The 23,657-nt window shown below is 40.7% G+C and overlaps 1 protein-coding gene across 1 annotated transcript in view; it reads left to right on the top strand.

The window, feature by feature from the left end:
- Positions 1-23,657, top strand: part of SUSD1 (sushi domain containing 1) — a 137,687-nt gene that overhangs the window by 93,749 nt on the left and 20,281 nt on the right. Inside the window, 3 exon segments of the mRNA XM_049774850.1 lie at positions 7,946-7,970; positions 7,972-8,047; positions 11,117-11,180. Of these exon segments, the coding sequence (XP_049630807.1) occupies positions 7,946-7,970; positions 7,972-8,047; positions 11,117-11,180 (165 nt within the window).

Raw genomic sequence — 23,657 nt, 5'->3', positions numbered from 1 at the left:
TATCTTTGAGTATTCATTATTCAACCGTTATGTTTTGTTATATTAATATGGGAGAGATAATTCTGTGTTGGTCTCTCTTTTTCTGACTAACTTCTTTCAGCATGATACTCTCCAGGTTCCTCCATGTAGCAGCAAAATACATGACTTTTTCTTTTTTTTAAGTCATTGAGTAGTATTTTATTGTATATATATATATGTTCTCTATTTAATGATTGAATAGTATTCTATTTTATATATTATTCTATATATATTAATTATCTACTCTTGGATACTGGGGTTTTTCCAGATTTCGGCTATTGTTGCCAGGTTTTTATCTAAAATTACTTAAAAATGTATTGCATCTATAAATGATTTTTTAAAATATATTTTTAATTTAAGTAACATGATTATAGTTGGGTTACAGTCACAAACAGAATACCACCTTCACCAGTGTAACATTCTCCCCTCTCAATGCCCCCTCCCCCCTTCCCATATCCTGCCTGTATTCGATACAGGCATTCTACGACAGTTATTTGTTTTTAAGTTCAGTAATTTTTTTTTTCTTAAAGGATAAGGGTTAAAAAAAAATAGTAAAGGTGTAACAGTGGCAATCGCTGTTGTTTGCACAGGCCCAGAAAAATATGGGGAAAATGGAAAAAAATCCTTGGCCTGATTACAAGAAGGCCTCACCCCTGAAGATTATTGGCCTAAGACCAACTCTGGGCTCCAGGCATACCAATCTGTCCAACCCGAGTCATTCTCTGTGATCCCCATGAAACTTTTTCACACTTTAGCTGTTGTTGGTATCAGGTTCTTATATTTAAAGATTCTGGATTTCGTGCATTTTTTTCATCGAAGTCAGGCTGATGTGGAGCATCTTCTAGTTTCAGCACACCATTAGATACAGAGTGATCTGCCCTGCAAGCAGGCTGTTGCTGAGTCGTCTGGGTGTTGGGATCACTCTTTGGAGTAAGTCAATGCCAAAGCAGTGGTAGGTCTTTTCTGGTAGAGGCTTGGATCCTGGTAATGTTATAGACAATTGTGGTTATTTCTGTAGATGGTATCCATTGTTCAGGGGTGTATGGACAATGCCCATTCTTCTGAGGCCTAAGCCAAATCATTATGCCAATGTTCAGGATATAAGGCCTAACTGCATTACCAAATTTGTGTTCCCATCTCTATTTGATAAGAAGTTGTTTGCATATGTATTATTTTCCCATTTTAATGTGCCTATGCAAAAGAGAAACAATGCCACAATATATTGTTGGTGCATCTGGGGGCCGACAAATAAAGCCCAACATTACCCATAACTTGGTTCAAACCAAGATAGAGATACTCTTCTACCAGTATTACTTATAAAATAGATCTCAAAGGGGGAAAAGCAAACGAATAATCAAATAAAAAAAAAAAACAACCAGTAGGCAAAATTGTCATTATAAAAGGATATTCAGGGGCCGGGTAGGTGGCGCTGGAGGTAAGGTGTCTGCCTTGCAAGCGCTAGCCAAGGAAGGACCGCGGTTCGATCCCCCGGCGTCCCATATGGTCCCCCCAAGCCAGGGGCGATTTCTGAGCACATAGCCAGGAGTAACCCCTGAGCGTCAAACAGGTGTGGCCCAAAAACCAAAAAAAAAAAAAAAAAGAAAAAAAAAGAAAAAGAAAAGAATAAAAGGATATTCAAAAAGAGTTATAGATGTTATGGGAATATACCTGAAATATACAAAGGAGATATACGTGTCCCTTTGATGTTTTAGAAATAGTCAAGAGGGAGGGTGTTGTTTCTGAGACACCACTTTGGTCCGTGATTTGGCCAAGTGAAGAGCGCATGGAGCCATGTTATCCCCATGTTGCCTGCTGAAGCTTCCAACTCCTCGAGAGGCATTTGCTTCCTAATTGCTGGAAGCCAGAAGTTCACCAGTCCCCTCCCCGCTCCCTGCAGGAACGGGGAAACCTAGGGTCTCCTTTAAACTGCTCCTTGCCGGAACCCACTTGCTGGGACCCTGAGAAGGCCACCAGGGGTAACCCTGGGGACCAGGAGGAAAGAGAGAGAAGGCTGTGGGGGGCAGCCGAGACTGCATCGTCCCCTAAGCTTGGCCAAAAAGCCTATCTCATGGAGCCATGTCGTCCCTGTGTTGCCTGCTGAAGCTTCCGACTCCCCCCAAAACATTATTGTGAAAGATATGCAATCCACTTTAGCCAAAACAAAAATCATTAGTACCAAAAAAAAATGGTTCAATGTGGGGGAATAGGAGGTGGGAGTAAGAGAGTAAAGGAATAAAATGAGCTTCTGGGTGGCGTTCTGAAGATGACAAACAGATTAAACACAATGATATCCAAATATTTGTCTATATGTTCCGCACGGGGGCGTTAGCCCCCCTGCAGTTTCACAATGGGCAGTGTTAGTAAGGAAACTTGCCTGGGACTTCCTGAAGCCAAAACCTCTTGTGCTGCCATTCCCCATGCTGGCAGCAACTCCCTGCTCCCAGGAAGGAAAGAGATCCTTCAAGAGCTGGAAGGCCGGAAGTTCAAAGCCCCCACTCAAGCCCTTCCTCTGGAGCCTGGTGGGAAATGGGGAAAGCCTAGGTTAACTTTTAAGCTCCTTGTTGGGACCCACCTCACTGGCTTGCCCAGACATGTGACCCAGGGAAAGCCCTGGAGTTCTGGAGGAAGGAGGTAGAGGGGTGCTGGGGTGACCCAAGTCCCGCACTTCTCCTAGGCCTGGCTAAAAAGGCCTTTGGCATGGCAGAGGCCTGCCAAACCCCATACTGGCAGCAACTCCCGGCCTATAAATGATTTGTTTTATGTGGACTTATATCAATATTTGTATCACTTCTTTAAATAATTATGTGCTTTGATAGCTTCAATTGCTTATTGCTTATTGCTCATTTTACTTGAAGTAGCCTCTTATTTTCTACTTTTACTTTCTATGTTTTATTTTATCTCTTTGCACAATGATTTGTCTTCTTGTTGAGTTTTGTCATATGACTGTTCCTGAGACTGTCTTTTTATTGTCTTCATGAGTTAATGAGAGCTTGATTAAAGATAAAATTCCTGGGTCATAACTTTTGTTTTCAGAATTCTGGAGGTGTTTGGAAATTTTAATTTTTGAAGGAAATTTAAAAATAGTGTGATTTTTTTAAATTACCATTTTTAAATTAGGATTCTTATTTTGTTTTGGGGCCACACCCATCTATGCTCAGGACTTACTCCTCATTCTGTACTCAGGAACCACTCCTGGTGGTCTCATAGATCATATGGGATTCTTGGTATCAAATCTGTTTTGGCCACATGCAAGGCAAACACCCTAGCTGCTGAACTATCTCTCTGGCCCTGAGGTGTGATTAAAAATGTATATATACATATATGTGTATATATAAGCATATTTATATATTTGTCAAGCAGGAATATTATAGTGGGTTGGTGTGAAGCTCAAGACTTCAATTGTTTTTTATTCACCTGGTAAATGTTGATTACCTACTATATGTTAAACATTATTTTTTCTTCATTGGGGCTATTTCTGGTGATATTTGATCTGGTGGTTCTGGCTTGATTGTTTTGTTCTCAAGTCAAGTCATCAAGTGATGACTACATAGTGATGTTTGGTTTCTGGGGTGTAGGGGAGTCCAGGGCTCTTGCAGTTCTATTTCTTTTAAAATAGAACTTATTTTTGACTTTTCAAATACTCCTATGTCCAATTTCTTATTTGCCTGCATTAATCTTCCCATTTTTTTTCTTTTTTTGGTATCTTTTCTTTTTTCCATGTATATGTAAGTATGTAGCACATTTATTCTTCCTATGTCAGTTGCCATGTGTGAGTTGACTTTTATTGCTGTTGGTGGTGGATGGGGTAGAGTGATACCATTTTGGGGGATGACCATAGCCTGTGGTGCTTGAGGGCTGCTCCTGGCTTTTTGTTCTGTATCTCTCTAGGTAATGTTTAGGGGACCATGTGGTGCTGAGAATTGAATCCAGGGCCTTACACATGTAAGGCAAGTTCTCTACCACTTAGTACATCCATGTAGGCACGGACTTTAAAGAAAATATTTTCCATTTCTAACATAATTTTAGTTCTCTTGTTGTACTTCCATTTCCTTTTTATTATTTTTAACTCTTGTTTAGTTCCCTTTGCCTTCTTCCTCTCAACATGTTTCCACTGTATTATCTCATTTACGAATTATCTCATCCTTTATCTATTTGAATCCATCTTTAAAACTTTTTCCTGAAAATGCAAAACAGATGTTGCCTGATGTTACTATAATTCTGAGCAAGAACTTTTCTTCCCTCTAGAAGTACGTACGCTCATGCATTGCCTCCTAATCATGATCTCTATCTTCCTTTTCTTTGTAGAATTATGTCATGGGCTTTTTTTTTTTTCCTTCTAGGTTATTTATCCTTGAAAGATCAGTTTTATCTAGGTTTAAGTTTCCCCTGACAAGAAAAGAATAATGGCATTTTCTTTGATCTAACCTTTTTATTGGAGAATATTAGGATGTTTATCTCCAATGGCATCTTAATGAATGAAGTGCTGGTTGAATGATCCCTTTGGGAGAAGATGCTAGAAAGCCCAGGGGCCTAAACTTGAGCCCTTGAAGATCTTGGGTGGTATAGCTGTGGCTTGTGAGTCAACTCAGCATCGCCTGATGTCCTTATGATGTAACAGTTTACAGAACAGTAAAGAACAAAGTTTAATCTCTTTTCCTGCCAATTTGGGCTTCCCAATGTGACTATCAGTAATACCCCTACTAGTGCTTTTTGTGGAAAAAGAATTTATTCGAGGCACCATGGTTTACAGTACTGTGAATGCTAAGGTTTCATGCATATTTTGTTCCAAAACCACACCAGAGTGTCCACATCCTTCCACCCTGTCTTAGTGCCTACCCCTTCCTCAATCTCCCATTCCCCTGATGCAATGAGCTCAATGTGTAACCAGTTCTCCAGTTCTGTTGTCTTTCACCATTTTTTTATTCTCTTACTAGTGACAACTTGCTAGTAATTACCCTAGATGCCTATCAGAATTGCCTTTTAAATTAAAACCAAACCATGCAGATGTGTAGGCCTTACTCAGTGATGTAGTACCTAAAGGGTGGGAAGCCAGTGCTCAGTGGCTCCTAAAGCTTTTTCCTCACTGTTGGTTTTTGCTCCTCTCTGTAGCCACTGTGTCCTCCTCTAGTTCCTTGGAGACTCGGGGATCAAGCATGCGCCTCTGTTCAGAAGGCACATTGCATAGTAGGTCTCAGCATTCTCCCTCCGCCAGTTATTCAGGCTGTGCAGAGGGAAAATACCTTCCTACTTCCTCTACCTGAGTATGGCGGCCAACTCTATTTCCAACCCAGATGCAAATTTTGACTCATTTTTATTCTTTTCAGTCACTCTATTGGGATTAGGGGTGAGTAGTGGGAGATAAGTGCCTTTGTTTATGTTGCCCTCTTTCTCTGAATTCACGTAATGGTGTTGATTAGTGGGAAAATCATTTTTGAGATGAAAATGCTGCAGAATATTTCTACTTTATGTTATGTTTATATAGGTGTACACTGTATATGGTATTTCTTTTTTTTTTTGTTTTTGTTTTTGGGTCACACCCGGCGGTGCTCAGGGGTTACTCCTGGCTGTCTGCTCAGAAATAGCTCCTGACAGGCACGGGAGACCATATGGGACACTGGGATTCGAACCAACCACCTTTGGTCCTGGATCAGTTGCTTGAAGGCAAATGCCGCATCTTGCCGCTGTGCTATCTCTCCGGGTCCTATATGGTATTTCTTTATCCTCCTTTTTTTGGGGGGTCATACTCTGGTGGTGCATAACTATGAGCTGCTGCGCTTGAGGTACCATCTGGTTGTGGAATGGAATATAGGGGTCCTGCATGCATAGCTTGTACCTTGCCCCACTCCTGTTTAGCCTCATGGATTTTTTTTTTCTTTCTCTTTTTTTGGTTTTTGGGCCACACCCAGTGATGTTCAGGAGCCATTTCTGGCCATGCGCACAAAAATCATTCCTGGCTAGGGGGACCATATGGGACTCTGGGGATCAAACCAGGTCCGTTGTGGATTGGCAGCGTGCAAGGCAAATGCTCTACTGCTGTGCTATCACTCTGGCCCTGACCCCAGTGGTATTTTTGTTTGTTTTGGTGTTATAGTGTGGTGCTCAAGAGATCTGGGGACCCCTTCTGTGATTCTTGGTCAACAAAGTATATGGTTCAAAGCAAGGGGTATAGGATAGGATGCAGCATGGGTACTGGAGTGTCAGGAATTACCCTAGCTACCCCATATAGTAGGGGCCATCTAGAGTAGCACCTGGCAGTGCTTGGGGTCCATGTGATGCTGTATTTGATCCCAGGTTGGGGGCATTGCTAATCACTGCACTATCTTCCAGCCTTGGTATTTCTTAAAGACATATCTTTGGTGTTCTTTAAAAATTAAAGGCATCCATCTAATGTGACAAGTTTTTTTTTTCTGTTGTGCTCATGATATCTTTAAAATAAGAAGCCATTAAGATAAAGGAAAAGCACATGTGATAGGTCTTAAAATTTGCTATCAGAACCAAAGTTTTGTATTTTTCATTTATAGCCGAGAGTATTTCACCTAGCGATTTGCCTTGTGCTACATATGTCAGTTGTCTTTACAATGCTCTGGACAATTCAGATTTTGAATGAGATAATCTATTGTTAGCATTATTATTTCTTAGAAGCAGAGGATCCTGTAGGAGAAACACTCATAAGAGGTAGCTATGAAAAAGAAATTCACCCTCCTAGACATTGAAAGTTTTTCTCAGCACTATATGTGCTTGTTGGGAAATTTGCTTTTCTTTGAAAGCTATCAGTGGTCTTTTTAAATTCTTCAGCGTTTGAGTCATTAAAAACAAACCTCTTTGTCAGAAGGACAAAAGAAGGACAATAAGAAAATTGAACACAGAAGTTATGAATTAGACCACGGAGGTTTGAAATTATTACTTTTTGTATAGTGGCTAAAAGAAGCCTGCTGTTCTGTTATCTTACTGCACTTACTATTCATATGAGTGACTTTTTTTTTTTTTTTTTGGGTCACATCCAGTGACCCAGGGGTTACTCCTGGCTATGTGCTCAGAAGTCGCTGCTGGCTTGGGGGACCATAAGGGATGTTGGGGGGGGGTATCGAACCACGGTCTGTCCTAGGCTAGCGCAGGCAAGGCAGACACCTTACCTCTAGCGCCACCACGCCATCCTGAGTGACTTTTTTGGTTTGTTTTTGGACCACTGGGCCAGGACTTACTCCTGACTCTGCACTCAGGGATCACTTGTGTGAGGTTCAGGGTACATATGTTGTGCTGGGGATCCAGTATAAGTCTTCTGCAAGCAACGCAAGCCCTACCTGCTGGAGTATCTCTCAGACCTTCTGATATGAGTAGCTCTTACATTATTGTATGTGAGAACAAATATCTGTTGAGTCATTTCCTGGTTAGAAACTGCTCCTCTGGTCTTCTAATCCATGATCCTAGACTTTTCTCAGACTTTTTGACCACTTTTTTTTGGGGGGGGGTCACATCCAGCAGCACTCAGGGGTTACTCCTGGCTCTACGCTCAGAAATTGCTCCTGGCAGGCTTGGGGGACCATATGGGATGCTGGGATTCGAACCACCGTCTTTCTTCATGCAAGGCAAATGCCTTAACTCCATGTTATCTCTCCGGCCCTTTTTTAAAAATCTTTTTAAAATTTTTCCTTTCTTTTTTCTTTTATAAATACTTTGGTTGAATCACTGTGAGATACACAGTTACAAAGTTATTTCTGATTGAGTTTTAGGCATACAATGTACAACACACTTCACCAGTACAATTGTTCTATTACCAATGACTTCAATTTCCCTCCTGCCTTCTCCCAGCCCTCTTCCCTGCCTGCTTCAGTGGCAGACATTTTTCCTCTCTCTTCTATTGCATTTAACCATACTGCCTTTTGCTAAGATGATGCAACCTTTCCATATGTTTTCTATTATCTTAAAGAAGATGATCATTTAGAAGATGGTGGAATTCTCAATGTTTAATGAAGTTTGTTTGAAATTGAACAGGCATTCAAGGAAAGTTGGATCAGAGCAAATGTACCAAGTAATGCTATCTCTTCTGCTATTCGTCAAAGAATTCTGTTACTTAAAATTTTGGGCCCTTTCCAAGTAATGATCCAAAGTAGTAAAAAAACAAACTACTAATGGAGTGAACCTCTAGGCAGTATGAATTTTATTTTTAGAGATGAGTGCGAGAAGTGAGGGATGAAGGTGAAGGACTAAATTGAAAGCAGACACTATCTGATGACTTACCAACATTTTCTTTGTTTGGTACTTGACATTTATCTTTTATTTTAGTGTTCTTGATCATTGTATTTTTTGTGTTTCCAGTTTCATACTTGGATGTGTTTTTTAAAGAAATCTTTTGCATGACTATTGATCATCATTTAACTTGATTTTTAAAAACATCACAAAAGCTAAGTAAATTCAAAAAAGGTTTTGAGTTTTTGGTGTGTGTGTGTGTGTGTGTTGGTGTGTGTGTGATTTTTAATACTTAGCAAATCATCTGGGCATCGGGTAGATTGAGTAAATATTAATTATTAAAATTCATTCACTAGCCATTTGCCAATAAGATGGGACCTGGATTATAATTCAAACTATATAATTATGCATGTTAACTGATAACTATGGTATGGTATAAGACTGAATGACTGTAATGTGTGTCTATGTCCAGGTACAATGTTTTTACTAACAAGAAGCCAAACCTGGAATTGAGTAATTGACAGTGAGCAGGAATTAATTAGATGAAGGAGGAGGGGTGAGGGTGAAGAACCCTGTGGTTAAGTAGAAGAGCATATGGATAAATGAGGGATGGCCTCCTGGGGACCAGAACAAACAAGGGGGAATGGGAAAGAGATGTAGGGGAAGTCCCAGCTGTGGATCATGAAAAGCCCAGGACTTGTACTTTTGAGCATGGATCTCACTTTGATGTCTGTGTGGCACCTCAGAAGTCATTTAAAGAGATGAATGAAATAGCAAAATGTTTACATTACAAACAATGCAGGGGGTTGGAAGATGGACAGAGCAATGGCATAGTGGGTAAGGCATTTGCCTTGTACTCAGCTGACCTGGGTTCTATCCTTAGCATCCCATAGCCCTAAGCCTGCCAGAAGTATTTTCTGATCCCAGAGCAGGAACCTTTGAGAAAGAAAGCAAAGAAAAGAAGAAGAAAAAAGGAGAGGAGGAGGAGGGGATGGAGTGGAGGAAGGGGAAGGGAGATGGGAGGGGAGGAGAGGGGAAGAGAAGAAAAGAAAAAAGAAAGAAAGAAGAAGAAAGGGGAAGGAAGGAAGAAGGAAGGAAGAAGAAAAGAAAAAAGAGAATACTGTGTGGCTTAATAGACTACATACTTGCTTTATATGCAGGGGTGGGGGGAACGGGAGCACCTAAGTATTGAGACAGGAATAACACCCCAGGACATTGCTAGGTATGGCCCCCAAACCAGGAAAACATACAAGAAACCTCAAGTACTTAAGTAATTCATTGTAAAATAACAGATGGTTTGAGGATAATTGTTGAACTACTTGGTTAACAAATGATTTGTGAGGCCCAAGAGTCTAGGCTCAGTGGCATAGCACCTGCCTCACATTTGAGGATCTGAGTTGGATACTTGGCATCACTCACAGGCTCCAGCTGAGATCAAGGTGGCATGCTCTGTGGGATTCCTGGCATCAAAGTCAAGTGTGCTGAGTACCACAGCAACAGAAGAGAAGAGGAGGAGGACAGACAATAGTAGAGCCTGGAGGGTGTTTGCCTTGCATACAAGCTCACCTGGTTCCATCCTTAGCATCCCCTATGGTCACCAATGGCTACCAGGAGTGATTCCTGAGTGTAGAACCAGGAGTAACCCCTGAGTACCAGAGATTATGCTTCACCTCAACCCAAACAAAAAGAAAAGAGAAGGGAAAAATTAATAATTAATTCTTTGTTAGTGTTTTTGGACACCTTCAGTGGTACTTGGGATCTATATCAGGTTGGTGCTTGGTGGAGGGGGGGTACTATATGTCACTGAGATTGAAAACAAGGCTCCCTAATGCACTCCAGCCCTTTAAACTATCTTCCTGGCTCCTAAAATTAATCTTTAAAAGAAAATGAAGTAGGTTTAAATCTTTAAAAGAGGGGCCGGAGAGATAGCATGGAGGTAAGGCGTTTGCCTTTCATGCAGGAGGTCATCGGTTCGAATCCCGGCGCCCCATATGGTCCCCTGTGCCTGCCAGGAGCAATTTCTGAGCCTGGAGCCAGGAATAACCCCTGAGCACTGCTGGGTGTGACCCAAAAACCACACAAAAAAAAAATCTTTAAAACAAAATAAAGTGCTATCTCAGCACAGCAGTAGAGCATTTGCCTTGCAAGCAGCTGATCCAGGACAGACAGTGGTTTGAATTCCAGCATTCCATATGGTCCCCATGTGCCTGCTGGAAACAATTTCTGAGCACAGAGCCAGGAGTAACCCCTGAGCACTGCCGGGTTTGACCCCAAAACAAAAACAAACAAAAAAAGTAAATGATTTCTATATATTTATATCTTATCAAAATCAAAGAGTTAAATTGTTATTAACTTGTAAAGTAGATAGCCCAAGCAATAGTACAGTAGGTAGGGCATTTGCTTGCATGGTGCTGATCCAGGTTGGAGCCCTAGCACCCCATATGATCCCCTAAGCTCTTCAGAAGTGACCCTCTGAATGTTGAGTCAGGAGTAAGCCCCGAGAACTGCTTGGTATGCCCCCAAATGGAAACCAACCAACCAACCAACCTCTAAAAAGCAAAAACAGAGTATGTTCCTCAGAATTCAGTGCATAGTTAGTCCAGATCCATCTTGCTTATGTAAACCTTGGGCAAAAAGCAGAAACTTTATTGTTACCGATGTATGTGTTAAATAAGCACATTCACTGAGTGGGTTTGATTTCTTGTCTATCATGTATATGTCAGACAGGTTCTAATAGCTATAGTAGGGCCAGTAGATTCAGAGTAGAAGGGTCAGAGAGAAGACAGAGCAGCAAATAAGAAAATATATGTTATGTGGGGCTAAAAGTTCCATTGAATAAAGATGAAGAGAGTAACAGTTGAAAGGGCTCTATGGTAGAGACTTTTTGGCAGTGTGGACCTCGGATTACCAGAAATCCATCTCATCTGACATCTCTGTAAATTACCAAGCAGACTGGAAGTTCACCACCTGTGAATGTAAGTGTAGTTTTAAAAGGCCTCAATAATGGAGTCAGAGTGATAGATAGTAGTACAGTGGATAGGGCACTTGCCTTGCAGGCCACTGACCCAGGATCTATCCCTAGCATCCCATATGGTCTCTATAGTACCCCCCCGGAGTAAATCCTAAGTGCAGAACCAGGAGTAACCCCTGAACATTTGCCAGATGTAACCCAGAAAAGCTTAAAAAAAAAAACCTCTTTTATCCCAGAAAGATCCAAATCTCATTTTCATTCTTGGTGAGCTCCATTAGCTTCTATTATTTAGAGTGTACTACATCAGAGTCCTGCTTTTTGGTTAAGAGGCTTCTCATTTGTCTGCCATGGATAAGCTCTCAGCTGATTCTCAAGAGCTGCTGCTAAGTGTCTAGAACCTGGGCTCTCACTGTCTAATAAGGCCCAGGAAGTCTCCTTGGCTGGTGGCCTTTCACCTAGAGGGATGGTTTTAAGACTTGAGTTGGTGTCTTTTTGATGGGGGAACTAATGATGCTTTCTCTCCCTCCTGCATGAGAGAGAGAGAGAGAGAGAGAGAGAGAGAGAGAGAGAGAGAGAGAGAGAGAGAGAGAGAGAGAGAGAGAGAGAGAGAAGAGAAGAGAAGAGAAGCCTGCTGTGTTTCAGTTTCCTCTGAGGTTCTTATTGTCCTAAAGGCCCCTCTGAGCTCTCAGCCTTTAACCTGTTATCTGAGAAATTTCTTCATTATCCCAGCATCTGGTAATACTTTTTTTGGGGGGTGGTTTGGGGGTTTGGGTCACACTTGGCAGTGCTCAGGGGTTACTCCTGGCTCTACACTCAGAAATCGCTCCTGGCAGGCTCGGGGGACCATATGAAATGCTGGGGTTTGAACCACCATCCTTCTGCATGGAAGGCAAACGCCCTACCTTCATGCTATATCTCTGGCCCCTGGCCAATACATTTTGCTGCAACTGAGTCCTTCCCTTCTCTGTGCTTTTGATTCTCCTACATAGTTTTGCTCTTGCTCTCTGAACATCTTACTTGTGGGGGTGGGGGAGAAAGAGAAAGAGACAGGCAGACAGAAAGACAGACAGATAAGGCCAGAGAGCTCTGATCAGCCAGAGCATCCTATGTTAAATTCAGTGCTGCCCACCTCTCTCTCACTAGGTCTTTATTTCTAACCAGTTCAGCCTTTAACCTTGGCCATTAGTTATTCAGGAAAACTTTCTTCCAGGAAGGAACACAGCTTTACATTTTGGGCTCTTGGCTTTAAGCAATGTTTCCTATATACTTTCTTTCAGCCCTTATTGGGCATTGAACTCTGGAGCTCCTTTTTTTCTCTCTGTAGCATCCAGACTAGAACAGTTGGTTCAGGGTGGCCAGTTGAGTAACAATTTAAGTCAGATGAGAGGTTGTCCATCTGTGTTAGGGGATTGAGCCCAGGAACTTGTTTGAATTTACTCTGTGAGAATGATAGGGTGATTCACAGCTTCTTTCTCTCCATATACTATGATAACATGCTTTTAGTTGAAAAGGATTCATATAACTAGCTGCCACATTTTTCTTCAGAAAATTGTCGATAAAATAACTCCTAACTTTGAACAGTGTTTTTATCTTCTTTCCCCCGAGATAGTGTCTGCAAATGTACATCAAGGATAACTAACAGTAACACAATAATGCTATTTACAGTGTCGTTTAAAAAAATAGCCTTTCTTTCAAAGAGTTGGCTCGTAGCTATTTTTTTTCCTGGCATTATTTACTTTGCAAAATCTGCTGTCTCTGTAGACTGCGCCTAATTAGAATTTCAGAAACATATCATTTATGAACAAGAGAGAACACTTCTTCATCTGTTCTCTTTAGCAGAGGATTGTATGCATTTAAATATTTATCAAATAGTGTTGCTAAGTTAAAAATGCTTGAGAAAGAGGCTGGGAGAAAAATAGGAAATGAAAAGGGAATAGGCATGACGCTCCATGGTAGAGCAGGAACTAGCTTGCACCAGGTGGTGGGGTTGAGTTCATATGACATGACCTCATTATTGCTCCTAATGCCCCCAGACACCACATGGAGTGTCCTTTAGTCCCAAAGCTGCCAGGAATATCCCTTCCCTATGCTTTTTTAAAAAAGTGAGCAGAACTTCTTTGCTTTACTCTTTGGTCAATTCAGAATTGAAGGAATGTTTGCTTGTATTTATTTTGGGGGCCAACATCCAATGGTCCTCATGGGTTACTCCTGACTCTGTGCTATGGAATTACTCCTGGGAGGTTTCTGGGACCATACAGGATACTGGATACTGAACCTAGGTCTGCTGCATGCAAGGCAAGTGCCCTACCTGCTCTATTATCTCTCTGGCCCTCTAAGTTTAAGCTTTATGACAATAAATACTTTTTTTTTTTTTTTGTCGTTTTTGGGTCACACCCGGCAGTGCTCAGGGGTTATTCCTGGCTCCAGGCTCAGAAATTGCTCCTGGCTGGCACGGGGGACCATATGGGACGCCGGGATTTGAACCAATGACCTCCTGCATGAAAGGCAAACACCTTACCTCCATGCTATCTCTCCGGCCCGACCATAAATACTTAAACATGGTTTCCTCTATTTTCCCATGAAATGATAAATGTTATAGCAGTAGCTTATGGTAGAAAAATTATGTCTGTAATATGTCTGCCTCCCTTAGAGGCCATTTGCCAGAGAAATTCCTAGTTGCAGTTGGTCAAGTCATAAGTGGGCCTATATAATTTAGCATATCCACCCCCTGTAATATAGTTAATCTGTAATATGGAGAGAAAAAATTAACATGTACTATGGAGAGAAAGTGGTTGCTTTTTTAATAATAATGATGTTGTAGATTCATCTGTGGGGTAAATAAAGGTGACTGTTAGAGTGGGAGCCATTTGTTAAAAGGATCCTAAGTGGCTCTCATGGCTATGGACGGCTTCATTTTGGTTCTTTTCAGAGGTGCCAGGATTACTTCAGGAGGCTGAAATAAGAGGGAGAAAATTGTTGTATTGGACTCTATAATTAATAATTAATGAAACAGAAAATGACTTCTTTTTTTTGTTTGTTTTTGGGTCATATCTGGCAGTACTCAGGGGTTACTCCTGGTTCTGTGTTCAGAAATAGCTCCTGGCAGGCACGGGGGACCATATAGGATGCCGGGATTCGAACCACTATCCGTCTCGAATTGGCTGCATGCAAGGCAAACACCCTACTGCTGTGCTATCTCTTTGGCCCTGACTTCTTTTTTGTTTGTTTGCTTTGGAGGTGCTAAGGGACTACCCCCAACCTTGTACTTTGGGTCTCTACTAGCAATGCTGGGGAACACATGATGCCAATGCTAGGTATTAATCTTAGCTGGGTACTCCAGCCTTTGAGTTCTCTCTCTCTCTCTCTCTCTCTCTCTCTCTCTCTCTCTCTCTCTCTCTCTCTCTCTCTCTCTCTCTCTCCTCTCTATCTGTAGCTCTGACTTAATTCTTTGCCTAAATTATTTATTAGAGAGGCCTGAGCAATAGCACAGTGGATAGAGCTGTGATTCCCACACATATGGTTCCCTGAGCCCAGCAGGAGTAATTCCTGAGTGCAGAGTGGGGGTAACCCCTGAGCATTGCTGGGTATGCCTCTCCTTTCCTGCTGATTTATTAATATAAATGCAATATTTAAATTTCACATTTTTATAATTTTAAATCTGATATAATTTCAAATTCCTTTTATTTATTTATTTTGTTTTGTTTTTCAAATTCCTTTTATATTTTTTCTACTAGGAAATAAATCTTTTATTGGCATGATAGAATTTTTAGATGTTTATTATATTTCACTAATGGTATTTTTTCATATACTTAGTACTGGTATTTATACATGATTTTGGCATATAACTTTCTCTCCAGTTTTTTGTTATCTCTTTTTTTGGGGGGGGCCCACACCCGGTGGCACCCAGGAAGGTTATTCCTGGCTCTCTGCTCAGAAATACCTCTTGGCAGGCATGGGGGACCATATGGGATGCCGGGATTCGAACCACCATTGGTCCTGGGTCAACTGCTTACAAGGCAAACACATTACCACTGTGCTATCTCTCCTGCCCGTTGTTATCTCCTCTGTGTGTGTGTGTGTGTGTGTGTGTGTGTGTGTGTGCACACCCAGCAGCACTCAGGGATTACTCCTGGCTCTGTGCTCAGAAATCACTCCTGGTCGGCTTGGGGGACCACATGGGATACCAGGGTCTGTCCCAGGTCTGTCCCAGGTCGGCCATGTGCAAGGCAAACACCCTACCACTGTGCTAGGAGTGCAGTACCACTGGAGCACCAGCCCTTGTTATCTCCTTTTTTTGTGTCATTTTAACCAAGATTAGTCATTTATATTTTCTTTGTTTCATTAAAAAAGTGGAAAGTTTTCCTCGGTGTTATGACTCTTTATTTGAGAAGTTTCTTTCATTACTATCAGTCATGAAGTATTTTGATTATCTGATTTCTGCTCATTTGGTAGAACTCCCAAATGAAACTGGCATGACACAAGAGTGGGAGTAACTTTTTGATAATTGGCTTGATATTTTCTTGTGGAAATTGGCCTATTTAAGTGCAGTGATCTTTAATCATTGCTCCATGCATTAGTGCTGATCTGCTGGTGTAGAAGGCTGAGAGCCATGGCTTACTACCTTAGTTGGAACTAATGCTCTATGGACCAGTGTTCATACAGGTAAGTGTGCATACCTAATAAGTGGTGGAAAAATTGAGTAATGCTGGTTTAAACATTTTTGGAGGAGGACAGGGTGACATACCTGCTAATTCTCAGTGCTTACTCCTGGTTCTCTGCTCAGGGATCAAATGGGATGCCAGGGATTGAACCCAGGCTGGCTGCATATAAGGTATGCACCCTACCCGCCTGTTAATATACCTCTGGCCTTGGTTTATACTTTTTAAATATCTTATGGTGGCAGTTTTGGTAAGCTATATTTCATCTTAGAATGAATTCTGTGTTTTTCTAATTTTTTTGGTGTATAAAATGTTCCACTTAACTTTTTGATTTTTCTTTTATTTAATGATTATTTTTCATGGTATGTCTGTTTTCTACCTTATTCTAGGTTGTTTAGATAGTAATTTGTCTCCTTTATTAATATTTACAGAAAAGCCAAGTTTTTGTTTTATTAATTAGATCTGCATTAGGAATTATCAAACTATGGCCCTGTGAACCAAGTGTGGCCTGTTGCTTGGAGTTTATGATGGTTTTACTGGAATACAATGTAGTTGACAGCCTTTGTGCTTCATAGTAGAATAGTAGTAATAAAACTGTCTGCACAGTAAACCTAAAATATTTGCTATATCACTACTACTTAAAATTTCTCCCAGAACTTTGTCCTACATTACTACTTTCTGCTTTCATATTTCATTATGGTTTTTCTTAGACTTAGTGTGTGTGTTGAGAGAGAGACAAGAGATGAGAGTGCGAGTAATAGAGACTGCATATATATCTTTTGCATCTTGTAGTTAGAGAAAACCAAAAATATTTTTATATATTTAATTTAAAAGTTGAGTACACTTATGTTTATGATATTTGCTATTATGTTTGGATCTGAAATCTGATATTTTTATAAACTACTATAACATGTTACATGGTTTCTTTTATTATTGTCGTAAGTTTTCTTTGAACATTTCTCACTTTAATTTTTAAAAGGAAAGATTTATGGGCTGGAGCAATAGACACAGCTGGTAGGGCATTTGCCTTGCATGTGGCACAACCAAGTTCAATACCCAGGCATCCCATATGGTCCCTGCAGTCTGCCAGGAGTGATTTTGAGTGCAGAGCACAGAGAGTAACCCCTGAGTGCTGCCACTCAGTGTGGCCCAGAAACCAAAATAAATAAATAAATAAATAAATAAATAAAAAGAATAAAAGGAAGACTTAAATATATTATACATACAAACATAAGTATATATCTGGTGAGTTTGTACCCCTGGCGATGTGCTCTAGGAACCATGTGCCAAGAATTGAACTCAGGTCTCCTGCATTAATATATATTTTTATTATTTTCCCTTATTACCTTTAAACATATCAACTCTTGTTCTGTTTCTTTTCTGTGTTTTGTTCCTTTCTGTAATTTTGAATTTCCAGTTAAAGGGGCTTTGTTTTACCTGCAATGATACTGGAGGGTAACTATTTCGCTTTACTGTATTAAAAGTATTTTTCTATTTAGATTTTTTAAAGTAGTCTTTCACAAGCTGAAATGTTTTGATTTTATATATGTATATATGTGTGTGTTTTGGGCAATATATACATATATAAATACATACACATATTTCATACATACGTATGTATTTTGGGGGCTGATACCCAGCTGTGTGGCCACATATCACAGGGCTTATTCCTGTGCTCAGCAATCATTCCTGGCTGTTGCTTGGGAGGGATCATACGTTTTAGGGATGTGTAAGGCAAAACGCACCCTACCTATTCTTATATGGGAGTTGGTATACTGTATATATATTATATTTATGTGTATAGCATTTATAAATGTATATATGTAGATGTACACACATATGCATATATACTAACTGTATATAAATATATACATATATGTGTATGTATACACACATCACACACTCACATATAACACAAAAATCATATTTTTAGTTAAAGATGGCTTTTAGTGAAGTCCAGGGATGGAAAAGGTAGTCCAGGACATTTTAAGATGGCTAATGCAATTACTCAGCCGAGAGTGCCCTCTTCTGTCATCTAGGGAAATGCAGTTGCTTTAAAATTATTTCTGTTATTGAAACTCATAACTTGAACCATCTTGTTCTGCTTCATAAATTGAGGGGGAAATAATGGAGGGTGCCAAAACCAAACAGTCATATGAACATTAAGTAGAAATAAAAAATGATCAGATTTAAACACCAAATCCAAACCAATGACAACAGAATCGACCCAATCTACAAGCTAGGCACGAGGGGACCACTTATTCTAGCAGCCCGGTGGCAAAGGAGGGGAATATGGGGTGTATGCTGGGAACAGGGGTGGAGGGAGGACAACACTGGTGGTGGGAATGCCCGGGATTCAATGTCACTATGTACCTAAAATATTACTGTGAAAGATTTATAATCCACTTTGATCAAAGTGAAAATTATTTTTAAAAAATTATTCTTGTTATTTTTCCCATGACTGGTCTAGGGTTCTCATTCACTTTGCAGTATTTTGGGTTTCCTTGCTGTCCCCACTAGATTTCCAAAGAGCACAACATGCCTTCCTTTCCATTTTCCTGCTGGAAGCAGTGTCTTCTCTCCCCAGGCTGTTCATCTTTTGCCTGTATCAGCGCCCTCAATATACCTCATCTGTTTTCCACCACTCAAGGTGTAGTATCTTTTAGCTGAGCGTAATGTCACTCACTGGCCAATTGCTTCCTTTCCTCATTGACATGACTCTTCAAGAGCTTTTTCCATTTCTACAGCAAACTTGTGGGCAAATGAGAGATAGCTTTTCTGAATTTTGATATTTATTTTTCTCTTAAGATGCGTTTATTTGGGGCCGGAGACAGAGCATGGAGGTAGGGTGATTGCCTTGTATGCAGAAGGATAGTGTTTCAAATCCTGACATCCCATATGGTCCCTTGAACCTGCCAGGAGCAATTTCTGAGTGTAGAACTGGGAGTGACTCCTGAGTGCTGCTGGGTGTGACCCCCCCTCAAAAAGAAGTGTTTATTTGGGGGCAGACTGATACAGATAGTGCAGGGATTAAAGTCTTGCATGAGGTAAAGCATAGTTTGATCCCAGTACTGCATCTGAGCCAGAAGAATTTCCTGAGCACAGAGCTTGTTGGAATTGTATATCATTTAGACACCCCCCTAAAAAGGAGGAAATTTAATTTTTAAAATAAAATCGATTTATCATTAGTTTAAAAACTATCATTTTGTGAATATACAGCCTCTAATATCTATAAAAAGGTAATTTAAAATTATCTCTAATGTGATGACTTTATCAGTTTTTTTTGTTTTGTTTTGGTTTTTGGGTCATACCCTGTGGCACTCAGGGGTCACTCCTGGCTCTGCACTCAGAAATTGCTCCTGGCAGGCTAGGGGACCATATGGGACACCAGGGATCTAACCTGGGTGCGTCCTGGGTTGGCCATGTGCAAGGCAAAAGCCCTACTGCTGTACTATCACTCTGACCCCTATTTTCAGTTTTATTTGCTATTCTGAAGACTGTTTTTGAGGTTTTATGGAGACTTGGCTATAAGGGACCCCCCCCCATTATCCTTAAACTAATTGGATTTCAATCCATTGACAATTCTTCAGTGCTAACTTTTCCACCTCCATACCTTTGCTCTTGCATTTCTCCATCCAGAATTTCTGCCTTTCCTTCTTCAGTGTTTAGATTCTGTCCTTCTAGGATCTTCCCAGAAAAGAGTCTTTCCTCCTGAATTTTTGTCTGACTTTCAGTAGCCAGCTCTCAAGTTCAGACTCCCTAAATCCAAATCTCAGGTCTATTTTTGGGCTGTCCCCAGCAAGGCTAAGTGGTTACTCCTGACTGCACTCAGGAATTACTTCTGGTGCTTGGGGGTCCATATGGGATTCTGGGAGTCAACCCCAGTCGGCCTCATGCAAGGCAAATGTGTTACTCATTATAATAGTGTTCTGGCCAGGCATTAAAAAATATAGCTTGCTTACTTGTTGAATTTCCCCTTCTCACGAAGCTGAATTCTGTTAAGTGCAGAGATGTATTTTCTCACCCCTTTTATCATTATTCCCCTGAAGTGTGCCTGCCATATAATGAGAGTTTTCTAAATATTCATGGAATTAATGTGAGAACTACCAAGTTCAAGAAGACCCATTGAAATTACCATTTGAAGTGCATTCCATTTGTAGACTAATTGGTGAAGTGAGGCCTTTACATTTTTCAATCTTTGCATTTAAGTGTGTGGCATTATCTCTTTATTATTTTATCTTATGTCATTCACAGGAAGCATCTCTCTCCATGCCTTGCATTTATTTCTAAGTATTATAATGGATTTGCTCTCAGAAGTCAAAATCATTTTCACTGTTAAAACCAAGGTGTCAGCAGTCCTGTGTTTATTTTGGGGAAATAACAGGGGGCAAACTCATTTCCTTGCCTTTTCCCTACCCCTCAGTTTCTAGAGCCTGTTGAAAGAACCCTCCTATTTACCCTGCCTTGTGGCCCCTTCTGTCTTTAGTGGTTACAGTTTACCCACTGTTTTCATCCTTTTATCTTCATTTTTCTAAACCTGATCTTGTCTCTATTGTATAAGAACCCAAGACACATCTAGCTAATCCAGGATAATGGGCCCATCTTAATCTCCATTGCTCTGATCCTCTTCCACATGCAAAGCAGAAAATAGGGGTGCCAGGAACCAGATTGTGGGCACCTTTGGGACACTGTTAATTAGCCTACCATACTTGTTCTCAAAGATGTATAAAAACAATATAGTTCTGTATCTTCTAGTAGCAGGCTACATTTTATCAAGCCTGTTTAGTTTTAGTATTTTTTTGGTTTTGGTTGTTTTACATTAGTATCATAGTTGTGGGGTTTTTTTTTTGTTTGTTTGCTTTTTTCCAGATACAGAAGCAATCTAAGAAATACAGATTTGTGGCAATTATGTCATTTCTTCCCCTCTTTTCTGGTATTTATGACTATTTATCACTTCTTTCTACCTTGTATTTGACTCTCTTAGTTATGAGGCCATTTGTCCTTTTAGTGTTTGTAAGTTTACTAGACAATGCTTCATTATTTTGCCACTACAGATAGTGGTTTCTGATCATCAGTCTTTCTTTGATGGGGCTGGGACTCCCATCTGTGAGTCTCAGCCCACTGGGCTGTGGATATGTGCTAGGGCCTGCAGGTATGATGCTTTTTGGGCCCTGCAGTGCTGGGGATGTGACTGTGGAGACCCTCAAAGTGCTGGGAACCTCCAAGGTTACACTAGGTAATGGTCAGGCATAATGTAGTGCTGCGAATCAAACCTGATCCGGTGCATGAAAGAGTTCCTGTCAAATTAAGTCCAGTTTACCACTATGACAGTGACAGTTGGAAATGATCATGCTGGACAAGAACTGGGTGCTGAAAGTAGGTAAAGTGATCCACATGATATCCTTTCAGTAACAATATGTATGACACAGTGTCTAAAAGACAAAAAAGGAAGAAAGGGAGAGAGAGAATTCTGCCCCTGAGGCAGGCAGGGGGAGGGCAGGAGGGAAACTGGAGACATTACTGGTGGGAAATGTGCCCTGCTGAAGGGTGTTGGACATTGTATGACTGAAACTCTATCATGAACAACTTTATAACTCTATCTTGTGGTGATTCAATTAAAAATTTATTTAAAAAACCAAGTTCAGTTTACTAAGATATGGAAGCCAGGAATGTATAATGTATTATACATTATAAAAGTAACCAAAGCAAGTTTCATTCTGAATTAATTAAATTCCCAATATTGACCATTTCTGTATTCCTGAAACAAATACTCTTTAGAGATAGTGTTTTGTTCTTTCAAATGTACTACTGACTTCTGTGTGCTAATACTTTATTTGAGGTTTGGATTTATCTTATCAAGTGAGTCTGATGATTGGTTGTGCCTTTGTTGGGTAGTTTGGGCATTGTGGATTACTAGTGACGTGCTCTACCTTTCTGAATGTCCTGAAATTGCTCACATGTTAAAATTGTTCACTTAATAAGTTATGTGATTTGGGAAGTTGTTTAAGTTGAGGTTCCTTGGATAATCTTTTCCGAGGGTACTCCCAAGCATTGCTCAGGGCTCTACTTCCTGTGGCACTCCCTTCACTTACTGGGCCATCTTTTTAGTGGTAGGTAGGATCCAATAGTACAGGAATTTGCCAAAGGTGCTGGGGGCGGAGGGCTTCCAGGGCTGCCTATTGGTATGGTATGGGGATCAAAACTCCTTTTTCCCACCCATACAGGGCATACTGCTCTGCCACCTCTCTGGCCCTGAAATCACCTTTTACACTGGGTTGCAAGGTTGTATGACACGAAGTCAACTTTGCTTTCTTAGATTTCTCTGTCTTTCTCCCTTGCAATATTGGAAAGAAAACTATGACCCCGTGGAACAGGTTTCTCTTTGTGAAAAGCTGATTCTGTAGAGAGCGGCTTATAGCTAGTTACTCGGCCCAGCTTCATTCATAGGAACCTGTCAGACGTGGGTTTATACAACACAGCTTTGCTCTAACCCCTGTGAGACTTTATTTTGTATTTGATTAAGTTGTTTGAATAGTTGCCTTATCGGTTGATTAATCATCAGTATTCTTAAGAAAACTTCTTAGTCAGTCTATTTCTATCATTTCCAGTTTAGAGACCAGGATCATGGTAGAAGGAAGTAACCCTTTGATATTAAATAAGAGCCCTTTAGAGTTTGGAGGGGAGTGTGCCTCTTTAGTAAAACTGTCCTAGATCTGAAGCTAAACTCACTTTTGGATTATTACTGAAAATTGGGGCCACAGCCAACAAGGTAGCTTTGCCCATGAGAATAGAGGAAGCCTAAACTGAGAGGGACCCCTCCTGCCTTTCCTGGGGACATGCCACACTGCTTGCCACACTGCTTGCTTGGGGGACATTCTCTGCTCTCTGTTAACCGTGACCTCAGTACAGAATTTTAGACAGGTGCTTATCTGTGCAAATGAGGTTGTTCAAAACCCCGGCAATGAGCTCAGTTTAGTTAAGTAAATGAGGGAAGGAACTTGTGGTGACTCTGTAGTAAAATCACTTTTCTTATTTATTTGGAGGCTGTACCCAGTAGATCCTCAGCAGGGGCAAAAGGGGGAGAGGGGGAAGGAAGGGCCTTGTGCCTTTTCTACATGTTTTTTCTTGAGATATTTCTGTCCCTTAAAAACCTTTTTATTATTTTATTTTATTTGGCTTGGGGCTAGATTTGGTGGTGCTCAGTGGCTACTCCCAACATGTTGTCTGGGAAATGTTTCCAGTAATGTGAGGATTTCCAGTAATGCTGGAACTCCCATGTGCAAAGAACAAGTATTCTAGATCTTCAAGCTGTTCCCCTGGGTTGCCCTTTAATATCTTTTTTTTTTGTTTGTTTGTTGTTGGGTCACACCCGGCAGTGCTTAGGGTTCTTCCTGGCTCTATGCTCAGAAATCGCTCCTGGCAGGCTCAGGGGACCATATGGGATGCCGGGATTCGAACCACCGACCTTCTGCATGAAAGGCAAATGCCTTACCTCCATGCTATCTCTCCAGCCCACTTTAGTATCTTTTAAGAGGGATTTTCTGATTGGATATTTTGCAATCTTTAGTTTTTTAGATCAAGACTGAGTTTGTAAAAATTTAAAATGTCTTTTTAAACATCTGTTTGGATTTTTTGTTTTTTCTTGGTATTTGGGCCACATCAATCAACATTCTGGAGTTACTTCTGTGTCTACACTCAGAAATTACTCCTGGATGACTTGGAGGACTATTTGTGATGCCAGAGATCAAACTCAGATAGGCTACATGCAAGGGAAGCATGCTACTTACTATAATATCACTCCAGCCTTTAGGCTGCTATTGGAA

This window comes from Suncus etruscus, chromosome 1 (genome assembly GCF_024139225.1).
Source record: "Suncus etruscus isolate mSunEtr1 chromosome 1, mSunEtr1.pri.cur, whole genome shotgun sequence".
Lineage (NCBI taxonomy): Eukaryota > Metazoa > Chordata > Mammalia > Eulipotyphla > Soricidae > Suncus > Suncus etruscus.
Note: the sequence above shows the minus strand (reverse complement) of the source record. Positions and strands in the feature narration are given on the sequence as shown.